General features: G+C 47.8%; 1 protein-coding gene across 9 annotated transcripts in view; it reads right to left on the reverse strand.

Annotated features, from left to right (window-relative positions):
* The window catches only part of CD47 (CD47 molecule), a 55,688-nt gene extending 54,675 nt beyond the window's left edge, over positions 1–1,013 (reverse strand). For all 9 annotated transcript variants that reach the window (XR_002124970.1, XR_002124973.1, XR_002124971.1 and 6 more), the window contains exon 1: positions 868–1,013. Coding sequence is in view for 5 of the 9 variants with exons in the window: in XM_019651179.1 (XP_019506724.1) it covers positions 868–913 (46 nt within the window). In the remaining 4 variants the exon portion in view is untranslated. The remainder of the gene's footprint in view (positions 1–867) is intronic.
* Between the last annotated feature and the right edge of the window lie 11,265 nt (positions 1,014–12,278).

The raw sequence follows: 12,278 nt of genomic DNA on the forward strand, positions 1-12,278 counted from the left end.
CGTGGAAAAACACCAAATCCCACTCAGCTGCAAATGTTTTGACTAGAGGTTATTGTTTCATATTTCAAGCAAAATCTGTATTACTTTAAAAACGGTTCCCCCAAATAAAGTGGGGAAACGTGAACGTACAATTTGGACTATATTAAAAGTGGCTGATGGGGCGCGGGGATAGCGAGAGTTTCCAGGAAGCGTATTTCTAGGGTTTAATTGAAAAAGAAAGAAAAAGAAAAAAAAAAAAAAGGCAGCCAGTACATTCTTCTGATTAAATGGTGGGTTGGGAATAAAACTTAATTGTGTTCCTTATGTCCCCTTAACTCCCATGCTCACGTGGGAGGGCGAACAGGAGAAACCCCCTTCTTGCAGACTTCGCCAAAATGCACCCTTCCATCGCAGGAGGCCCAGGCCCTCCCACTCTCCCTCCTTCATCCTAACTGCGTATAAGCACTGAGGCGGAAGAGGGGTGCGAAAGAGGGTGGGGGGGGACCCTAAAAGCTGCCACCCACTCGCTTCCGATCGCGCCTTTTCTCTCTACAGTTGATTTCTGAGCAAGGTGAACGGTTTGAAGTCTTTGTCGGGGTATGCATCTGGAGGCGGAGAACAGGGGAAGGAGATGAGCCCCGCTTCCATCCAGGGGGGGAAGAGGGAAAGGAGGGAAAGAAAGAAAAGGACGGGGGTGCCTGATTACCCGCGGGGCCCTCCCACGTTCACACCCGGGCGTGCACTGCCCGCGCCTCGCGCGCCCCGGCCACCCTCTCTAGGGCGCCGCGGGGCCAGCCTGGGCGCAGCCCACACGCCCGCGGGGGCGCCGCGGAGGCGGTGAACCGCAGAGGCTGTGAGCCGCAGAACCTGGGGCGAGGGACCACTCACCGCAGTACGCTAAGTTCAGCAGCTGCAGCACCACCAGGGGCCACATCTCCGCGCCCGCCACGGGGTCGCCGCCGCCGCCGCTGCTGCTGCTGCCTTGCCGCCGCCGCCGCCACCGCCGCCCGTGTCTGGAGCAGCCGCCGCTGTCACAATCAGGACCGCGCGCCGCCGCTGGTCACAAGCAGGACCCACCGCCCAGGCTCCTTGGCTGCGCGCGCGCGCCCCGGTGCCTCCACGCCCGCTCCCCCGCCCGCGCAAGCCGCGCACGCGCACGCGCACTCGCCCCCGCCCCGCCGCGGTGGCTGCTGACGCGGGTCCTCCCAACTCGCCGACTCGAGTCCACGCCCCCGCCCCGGCTCCGCCGAGACCCAGAGACCGCTCCCGGGAGGTGGCGCGGGCCAGGCTTCCTGGGCACGCCCCGCCGCCTGCCATGGGAGGCTGAGCATGTGTTCCCACGCGCTACGGAGACATCATTGCACCCGCCTCTGTCCGCGGCCCCCTTTCTTTTTCTCGCACCGCCCTGGGCCCCACTGTCCTCCCTCCACTGTCCTCTCCTGGCTTTCGCTCCCACCGTCACGCTTCCGGAACTGGGCCGGGCGCTGTTCGCCCGGACCTCGGTGCCGTGGCCCAGCCTGAGCCCCTGATCGCTCTCCTGGAGTTGGAGGTCTGCCGCGCGCGTCGACCCCGATGTATCCTCGCCTCTCACCTCTACGCGGTTCCCCCTGAACTCCGCCGCCTGTCCCAGAGGCGCACCGCGCGTGGGGGCGTCTCTGCACTTCCTACGCGGTCAGCGAGCAGGAGGGCGCCACGCCGAGGGCAGGCGATGGCTGGTCTCTGTCCGCAGGGAGCTTCCACTCGCGGGTGGAAGGCTCCCGCGTTCTGCTGCTTTCATCCGCCCCCACCTGCTTTTGCTTCCCCTGCAGTTCTCATCTTTCTCCCCTTGTTTTAGTGTTTTCATCCATTGCACAGAGTTACTCAAACAAGTTCCACCCGATGTGGTAAACATTTAAAGACATGGTTAACGCTGAAACCCCAGGGGCGATCAGGCGTGGTCACAAACGTTAGCTGACATTCAAGACATCCCTTCCACCAACGCCTTTCAGCCTGATTTGTGACAGCGCCACGGGCAGCCAGCCACTGCGCTGTTTGGCTTTAGCATGCTTGAAAAATGGGTTCAAAATGTGGCTGCAAGCCGCAATATGAACAAGAACAAGGCCTTTGAATATCTCACCGAATCACAGAGCCCACATCATTCAAACCGAAGCAAAAGCTCCCTTTAAAACTACCTGTAACGTTTATCCCAAATGATGAACTGTCTTGTCACAAAGTCAGGCTCTGGTGGCTACTCTAATGGGCTGCATAACCTGTCCTCTCCTTAGGTTGTTTTTCTCTTACCTGCTGGAAAAGAAAGCAATTTCCCGCTACAATATCCCACTTCTCCAAATCCTCTACTGATGGTATCTCCTCCATTGCATCCCTGCCCCATAGTAATAAAATCCAGGAAATAAAATTGTCACTCTCTGACACTCTGCAGCAGCGTATTTTATTTATATATATACTACGTAACTTTTCCTTACATTTTTTTTTCTTTTTTTGGTGTGTACCTCTTCCCCACAGCACATCAATTTTTAAAACCAGAGAGAGTATTTTAAGTATTCCTTCCTCTAAGACTTCCTGTTGAACCGGGCAAACAGAAGAGGTTTAATTCAAGTGTTGATGTGACTTGAGGCAAGCATTGCTCCCCTGAAATTTGATTGTTTTTAATGGTTAAAAAAAAGAAAGACAAGCAGGTATCTCGCTAAAACAATGGTTAATAATTATGGTAGAAATGATTTGAATGGCAGCTTTGACATCCTGAGGCTACCAAAGGGGCTGATAGATTTTCCTCCAACGGCTGCTTATATGGATACAAAAGAATCGTCCACCAGACTTTGAGCATTTGGGACACTGTGTATCACAGAGCAGCTGGTTGGCTAAATAAGGCTGTCAGCTGTCCCTGAGACCAACCGACACCCCGAAAGTTAAAGAGTGACAGGGAAGGGCTGTCCCCAACCTTCAGAGGTAGACTTCGAGTGATGCTCTATCTTATACTGGGAGCTACTGGGGCTATGTACTTAATGTAGATTTGTATGAAAAATAGAATAGGTTTAAGTCCTGTGAATAAGAACCCTCCTGGGTGACCACCCCTGCTCTTTGAAATCTAGCTGGGATGTGTTGATGGTGGGACAGGAGAGAGAATCCAAAGCAAGCTGCCTAGGTTTGATTATCTTCTTTCTGAGGTAACCTTGGGCTACTTTCTCAAGTATCTAACTACTTTCCATTTGTGTTTCCGTTTTAACGTTTCCAAGCATTCTTATGTGGACTATGAGCTCATCTTATCTTTATGTAAGGGGTTTCTTGGGTGGAAGGTGACAGAGTAATGCATAGTAGAATGTTTTAAACAGAGGTAGTACACATTTGATTTATTACCTAGATTAGTCTTCATAACAGCTTTGGAATGGGTATTATGGTCTCCATTTTAACAATGAGGAAACAAAGGGAAGGGGATAGTGAGCACTTTACTCACGGTTATATGTGATACTTCTCTCTCTCTCCATCTCTATTGTTTATGTCCTCTTTCCCCTACTTTTTTTCACTCTATAACATCTAATTATCTCTTTCATTACGTTTTGTTTATGCTGCTAATAAAGTGTATCTATAGATTTCTTTGTACATGCCTCTCTCCTTTTTTATTGTGTTAAGTAGGAAAAAATGAAATTTTTCCCGGGTACATTTGTATTTCCAGGGTCTGGCACAGTACCTGTTTGAGACCTAAGGCTCTGTGTGTGTTGAATCAACCAAGAAAATCAGTGCAATATGTAGGATACAGAAACACTTTAGCCTAGGTTTGAGTTGGAGCTCCAGCCATGTACTATTGGTTAGCTTTGGACAAGTTACTTAACTTTTCTGAGCCCTCATGTCCTCGTTTGTAAAGCTCGATGATAAAAATAATAGAAGTTATTAACCCTTTTAAATTGCCTTGAGAATTTAATGTTAACACTTTCATAGCTACACAGAGCAGTGCTTGGTGCACAGTAAACACACAATCAATATTAGCTCTTATTATTGCAATCTTCTTACAGTGAGATGATGAGTGTCCTAGAAGGACAGTGGAAATTATTATCTAAAGGATCACCAGTTGCTGGCCTGAAGCCTTGAAGAAGCACTGAATTGGCAAGTGTCTAGAGTTTTTTTGTTTTTGTTTTTGTTTTTGTTGTTTTAGTAAAACTTTATTGGGGAACAATGTGTTTTCTCCAGGACCAATCAGCTCCAAGTCAAGTTGTTGCCTTTCAAGCTTAGTTGTGGAAGGTGCAGCTCAGCTCAAAGTTCAGTCACCATTTTCAATCTAGTTGCGGGGTGCGTAGACCACCATCCCATGCGGGAGTTCCTAACAGCACGCACTCTAACCAACTGAGCCATCTGGCCGCCCACCGGCAGCTCAGTTGCAGCTCAGCTCAAGTTGTTGTCTTCAATCTAGTTGCAGAGGGCACAGCTTACTGACCCAAGTAGGAATCAAACCAGCAACCCTATTGCTCAGAGCACATGCTCTAACCAACTGAGCCACCCAGCTGCCCCAAGTGTCTACAATTTTTATTCAAGCTAGAGGTACAAGTCTGTGCCCAGTGGGTAGCCCTTAATCCTTGTGGTCTCCTGCACATTTTGTTGGTGATTGAACACAAAGGGACCCACATCTCTGACACCTGGCTCAGGTCCCGGTGTCCTAGGGTGTTATTTCAACTTGAACCAGTTATGAGAGCATAATTGTCCCAGTCATCAAATCAAGCAGTGTAGCAATGAGGGTCTGTGCTCAGTGTGCAAGGACTGGGTTTAGATGGCTAGGCAGCTGGAAGATATTGATGTGCAATTAGATGGATTTGGCTGAGGGAAACAGAAGGAAGCTCCAGCAGCAGGAAATGATCTTCTTCCTAGCTTGTGCTTCAATTATGGACAAATATTAGAAATAGAAACTGCCTCCAGGTAGGAGGATGGTGGGACTGAGGGTTTCAGGTAGAGGATATCCTACCAGAGAGATGACAGTCTGATCTGTCATAAATTTTCTTCTGGATGTCTGATGTGCATAGGCTACTTTTGCCTGGGGTCAGGGAGGAGCATGGCATTTTTTGGTCCTCCTCCTGCTGCTGTTGCTGGTAGGGGGCCCATACTCATGACAGCTGGAAAGCACTAGGAAAGCCAGCTTCTAGGTGAGTTGTAAAATCACAGCAGAATTATTTCTTTGAGAGCACTTAATGAATGTTTGGGGTCCTGGGAAGGCCTTTTTGTACCTTCCTTAACTCTCTTCTTTGAGGACAGATAACATACATGTAGTGGGTACATATTATGCACCAAGACCTTACCATGCTTGCATATTTATTTTCTATTGCTGCCAGAAAAAATTACCACAAATTGAGGGCCTTCGAACAACACCCATTTATTATCTCACAGTTCTGTAGGTCAGAAGTCCAGTGGTTTCTTTCTCAGCTTCTGATCTCCTGGGGCCAAAATCAAAGTATTGGCTGGGTTGCTTTCGCTTCTGAAAGCTATAAGAGGAGAATCCCTTTTCAGGTTCCATCAGGTGGTTGGCAGAATTCAGTGTCTGTGGGACTGAGGTGCCCATTACCCTGCTGGCTGCCATCTTGGTGGTGGTTAGCATCAGGAGGCCTGCTTTGGATCATTGTATTTAGTTGCGTGTAGTCTCCGAGCATCTTGGAACTAGCAATGGGTACATAAAGCCTTCTCTTGTTTACAATGTCTCTTCTGCCTCTTCTTCTGCCACATTTCTGTGACTGACTCCTCTGCTTTCCCTTTTACTTTTGAGTAAGCAATTGATTAGATTATATCCCTCACGTAATCCGGGATAATCTCCCTATATGAAGGTCTGCAACCTTAATCACATCCACAAAGTCTCTTTTGCCATATAAAGTAATGTATTCAAAGATTCCCAGGGTTGGGGCTTGGAAATCTTTTTTTTTAAAGATTTTATTAGGGAATTGGGGGAGGGGAACAGCGCTGGAGAATCGGGGGAAGGGGAATAGACAAGTTGCTATCCTTTTGTTCTTCAGTCTAGTTGTGGAGGACGTTGCTTCACTGGCCCAAGTTGGCACCATCATTGCGCTCTTCCTGGGCGAGGCAGATCAGTCGCCGGCTTCTGGACGGCCGCTCACTGAGGCTGCTGGCAGCTCACGCTGGCTGCTGGCTACACACGGCAGGCCATGGCAACCCACTGCAGCAGGGGCTGCAGCCTACGCCATCGCCAGCGACCCACGGGCAGCCCAGCTCCAGGTTGAGCTGTTGTTCAGCATCTTAGCTGTAGAGGGCAGTGTCACTGGCCCTCATATGTGGGATCCAAACCGGCGCACTCTGGCATCCCAAGCCAGTTCTTAACCATCGCGCCACTCGGCTGGCCCGGGGCTTGGAAATCTTTGGGAGGCATTATTCTGCCTACCACAGTTAGATTCTTTTTTATATTTGTCTCCCTGAATCCTTGAACAGCCCAATAAGGGGAGCATGGTTATACCCATTGTACATGTGAAGAAATTGAGGTTCAGAGACGTTTATATCACAGGTGATAAATGCTGGAGCTGGAGTTTCAGTTTTGCTTCGGGGCTCATGCTCCTTCCTCTGCTAGTATGAAGGAATAGTGGCAGCAGAACAGTTATGCGATCCATCATTCTCACTGCAGTTTCCTCTGTTGCTTCACTAGGGCGATTTCTCAACTCTGAGGTTGTCCCCAGCATGTCCACCAACTTTCCAGTTCTGCTCCTCATTGCACGATATGTGTACCCACTGGGTCTCAGCAGAAAACAGATGGCATACTCAAATGAAGCTACTGAGAAGAAGGAACTATTTACCAGGGTGTGGGCAGGGTTAATGGAAACCGACAAGGAATGGAGGTGCCGTTAGCTAACAACAACTGCTGCTCGTAGGTCTCTAGCTCTGGAGGTGCAAGGGGGAGAATGGCTATGAGAACCCCTAGAGAAAGGAGAAACGGAAGGAGGGCTGCCTGGCAGGGGTTATGACTGTTGGTAGAGTAACAGAGCCACTCCTAGCCTGGTGGAGAGGAAGGTGGCCAAGTAAATACTCTGACTTCACTTTCCTCCCACCCTCTGAACACCTGCTTTGGGCAAATCTCAGCCAGAAGTCAGAGGGAAAATGGTCTGTTCAAGTAGTTGTTGAAGTTTAGCTTTCTAGGCTCAGAGCATGGAAGGATGGATAGTGGATCTGAGGGAGACTGTTCAGCACAGCGGGACTGTCGCTCCCCATTGCCTTGAAATTGGGTATGATAATATGACTTGCTTTGTCCAGTGTATTCGTTTCCTAGGGCTACCCTAACAAGTTGCCATAAACAAGAGGGCTTAAAATAAGAGAAATTAATTTTCTCATAGTTCTGGTGGCTAGATGTCTGAAATTAACATATCAACAGAGCCACACTCTCTCTGAAGGCTCTAGAGAAGAAACTTCCTTGCTTCTTCCAGCTTCTGGAAGATCCTGGCAATCCTTGGAGCTCCTTAGCTTGAGCTGCAACACTCCACCCTCTGCCTCCATCTTCACATGGCCGTCTTCTCTGTCTCTCTGTCCTCTGCTTTTAATTAGGAAGGACAGCAGTCATTGGATTCAGGGCCCACCCTAAATCCAGTATGATATTATCTCCAGATCTTTAACTAAATCCATCTGCAAAGACCCTATTTCCAAATAAGGTCACACTGAGTTTCTGGAAGTGGACATGAATTTTGGGGGAATACTATTCAACCCATATAGCCAGTAAATGTGTTACTTCTGGGCAAAAGCTCAAGACATAGCATGCAATTTGCCACTTTTTCTTTCCCTCCTCCAAGGCAATCAGCAGTGCCCCAGACAGTGGGTGTTCCCTCAGCCTGGGTCCTTGGGTGAGGATGAGGCAAAGCAGAGCCCCAGCTGATCTACAAAGGAAATGCAACAAGTATAGAAGTAAATGCGTTATCTCTCCTCACAGACACCAATGACAGCATTTAATAACCATAGTGCAGCCCTTTAGAGGCATTTCCAGCAGCTAAGGCAGCTCCCCACTTCCTTCCTTATATATGAACACACACTTGAACACTGCCATTAACCAAAACCACTTTGCAGTTTCATTGTTCCTCTTGGACCCAACTCCACTGGCAATATTTTACTGCATTATCGTTCTTCTTTGGGGCCAAGGTGTAGAAAGAAATAGATTTTAAAGACAGCCTTTCGTATCCCTAGAGGGGCAAGTTTTCTAGAGAAAAAAAAGAATGAAGGCAAGAATGCATGGGCGTTCTTTGAAATTAGCTGCAGAGTATCTGTCTGTATTTCAGGCTGACAGTCTCATCTCCAGTTTCAGAAGCGAGCCCCACCTGCAGCAGCCAAGAAACTCTGCTCAGAAACTTTTGTTCTCTTCTGGAACTGGGGATCTCTAGGTGCGTTCCTCCCTGTCCTGCTATGGCCACTTGTGCAAAATTACTTGAGACACTGTGCTTCATGAAGTTTGTTTATTGATGCAACATGAGTTCTCTGGGTACATCTGCCAATCTTTTTTTCTCTAATACTGGCCTAATTGCTGTGGGTGAGGACCAGCAGACTCAAACTATCATCAGATGGGCTTTAAAAGTGAAGTGGAAAGATGAGGATCAAACTGCTCGACAAGGCAGACATGCACACTTGGAATCGTGAGAAAGGTTGCTTGATTCCACGCCCCTTTAACCTCACTTATCTGTTTGTCTTGAGTGGTAGCCTGAACTTGAAGGCCCCCATTTGCCAGCTGCTGCTATCACAGCTGCAACTTTCACCCTCTCTTCCCTAAACACAGGCCCCATGAACCACAATAGTAGGAGGAAACGAAAAAGTTAAACACTGGGCTTAGAGGGATGATTCTCAAAATGTGGTACCTTGATCAGCAGCACCTGCAGTACAGTACTAGGAATTTGGGAGAAATGCAAAATCTTGGGCCCTAGCTCGAACCTGTTAAATAAAAAACTATGGAGTTGGGCCTAGCAATCTGTGGTTTAGGGAGTCTTCCAGGTAACATTGGTGCACATTGAAGTTACTCACTTAGGATCTGACCTCAGCAGTCAGGTGGCTTGCCTAGGAGGTGATCCATCTTGGTAAAAATATCATCACCAACTCTGTTCCCTTTGAGTTGGTGGGAAAGACCTACCTATAGAATAGTGGATCACACCTGGGAACCCCGGTTGTCTCCTGGCCCACTGGACATTTTGTATTAGCTGTGGCCACAAATTCCACTGGGCTGTGGCAGTGCCCTGGAGAGACTCCTGTCAGCTCCAGGAGAAGACCCCCTGTGGAAGCAGGGTTTCTGTGATGTCTTGTGCTGAAGGGATGCATATCCTACTTCTGTTCCGATAGAAACCAATGTGTATTTCCAGGAGGCTTGAGGATCTCCTTAGTTCTATATTTAGTGAGTTTAGGAGTGGTCTGAGAAGCTGGTTTCACTGTAGTCTACAAACTGCCTATTTTGTGTGTCCATCAAGGTACTTTAGTATCTGAAATCTGTGCTAATGCCATTTTGATAAAATATACAAATCTTACATATGGACACATAATTGTGTCTCTTTGTCTAGAGAATGAAGTCAAGAAACCAGAAGATCCCTGGAGGAATGACAGATCAATTACCCATTTCACCAGATGATAAATTCAGAGGCACCTCCATTGCAGTATGTGAAGTAGGAGAGAAACTAGTCATACTCTATCATAATTCAAAAGAAAATGATTCATTCATTTATGACAGCCATATAGGCTAGGCCACCTGGAGCTGGTTCTGGCAAATGATGGTAGGTAAAGGGCTCATCTTAACCTACACTAGCCTCAAAGGCATTCGGCATCCTTGTCTATGGGGTGAGAGTGAGTGCCTCTTCCTCTGAAGATGTGAGAAGGGCCCCTGATACACACATCAGTCAGATTTTCTAATAGATATCTTCCTCTTCTTCAGATGTTCAGGTGATTCTCTTAATTTTGTTTGGCAGTACTGAATTGCCTGAAAAAGTCTACTGGTTTCCTTGCACAGCACAGAATCTTGTGAATCAGGAATTTTTTAAGGGGAGATCCTTTTTTGGTGAAAAGGTTGCTCTTCTCGGGGCCAGCCGAGTGGCTCAGTTGGTTAAGAGCACAAGCTCTGAGCAACAGGGTTGTTGGTTCGATTCCCACGTGGGCCAGTGAGCTGCACCTGAGCTGAGCTGCCAACAGGTGACAGGATGGTTCAGCTGGCTAGGGCACATGTTCCTAACAACAAGGTTGCCAGTGTGACTCCTGAATGGGATGGTGGGCTATGCACCACCACTAAGATTGAACACGGCACCGTGAGCTGAGCAGCCGCGAGCTGCCTACAGGCGATGGCGACTAGACTTGCAGCTGAGCTAGCTGCACCCTCCACAACTAAGATTGAAGGACAACATCTTGGCTGTTCCCTTTCCCCAATTCTCCAACACTGTTCCGCTTCCCCAATTCCCCAATAAAACCTTTTTTAAAAAAAACGACAAAAAACGTTGCTCTTCTCAATCTTTTCTTCCTCAGAACCCTCACTGTGCTTTGGAGCATGGTAAGTATGGCCCCAGATGGCCAATGGAACATGCTTGTGGTTTGTGCTCAAATAGTCACCTCCCTTTTCTCCTCTCTTGTCTCTTTGGAGGGTGAGTTCTATTCCTATCCAACTTCTTCTTCCTCCCCAAGAAGTGCCCTTGTGCTAGTGAAACTGTAAGCTAGACGAGCGCTATCAAAGCACGAAGGGAAGGAATCGATTGCAATATATATAAGTGTGTACATATATCACAAGTGACAGGCTCATTTCCATGCAAGTTAAGACGTTCTCAGTGCCTCTAACTGACACCCTGCGTATCTGTGTGCTTGCACATCTAATGGAAATATACGTGGCTGGACTCACCCTGTAGAGGCAAAGTGGACAGCTGCCGATGGGCTGTGATTGGATTTTGCTGCAGGGACCTCTCCATTACTGCCCCAGCCAGCCCAGGCCCTTTGCCTGCTGGAAATTCCCACATCGCTGGCCTCTTTGGATTCAGGCACTGAAAGTTGTTTAAATGCAAATTATTTTCTAGGAGGTAGAGACATTATTATTCATTAATATTTGGGCTTTAATGAGTTTATCAGCTTAGAAGGGAATGGGACCAGAGTCTTTGGTAATAGAAGACAGAGAAATATGTTTTAATAATGATAGGTGGAAAAGAAAGAGCAAGATCTGAAACACTACAGAAACTATAGCTATCGACTCAAGAAATAGCACAACGACATTAGTTACATGGTAAGAAGTAAGATGGAAACAGGAAGTGGGAAATAAAGTACCTCCCCAAATCCACAGGCCATTTATAGCATAAAGCTAACTAAAGAGTATGACTGTGTTCCAATAAAGCTTTATTTATAAAATCAGGTGGCAGGCCAGATTTGGCCCGTGCTGATCCTTGGTCTGTTATAATACAGAGGAGACATGGAGGTGGCTAGAACCAGGGTGGTAGCAGTGGAGGTGGCAAGAAAAGGTCAGATACTGGTTATATTTTGAAGATAGAGCCCACAGGATTTGCTGTTGTGCCAGATGTGGGGTGTGAGAGAAACCAAGAATGACTCCAAGGTTTTCGTCCTGAGCAACTGGAGAAATGGAGTCACCCCTACTGAAATGGTGAAAACCCAAGAGGGAAACTTTGGTGAGGGAGTTGAGAAGGTATCAGGAGTCAGTTTGGGACATGAAAATTTAAGATGCCTTTAGGATAAAGGGGTCGGATTAAATGTTCCCTAACTCTCCTTCTAGCTCTCCTATTCTACAATTCCATAATTGTGAGAGAATAAACATCTACCCTGCTGGCTTCTGCTGTGATTGTGTTCTTCAGGGAGACTTTCCACACTGCATTACTCCATCTTCCCCAAATGCAATTGGTGATTATGCTGGCTAGAGATCAGTTGCTGGGAGGAAGAAACACTGAATGGGAGGCCCTGCCAGCTGAAATTATCAGGGGGACTTGGAAGAGCTGTTTAAATGGGGTATGTGCCCAAGGAGGCTTTGAGGGCTAGAGGCAAATTTCCTTGTATCTTCCTTTCCTGGAGGCTATTCGTAATTCAGAGTTTTCAGCCAACCAGGGCTAAGGACATTCGACATTCAACTCATTTTCAGAGAAAACGCAAAGCATCTTCTTCAACGTCACCTCTGCCCCACTCTCAGAACAGCCACGCTTCAAACCCCGTCCCCCTCTGCATGGATACCCTGGAGCGCTGCGCTGGTCTTGAGGGCCCCTGGAGACTCACAGGATACAGACGGGGCTGTTGTCAGAAGCTTCTCCAGGCAATTTCCTCCCTCTTGTCTCTCATCCGTCCTCACTGGGAGATATGTCTTCTGTCTGCCCAAATCCTTTCCACCCAAGAAG

The sequence above is a fragment of the Hipposideros armiger genome, unplaced genomic scaffold, assembly GCF_001890085.2.
Source record: "Hipposideros armiger isolate ML-2016 unplaced genomic scaffold, ASM189008v1 scaffold_154, whole genome shotgun sequence".
NCBI lineage: Eukaryota > Metazoa > Chordata > Mammalia > Chiroptera > Hipposideridae > Hipposideros > Hipposideros armiger.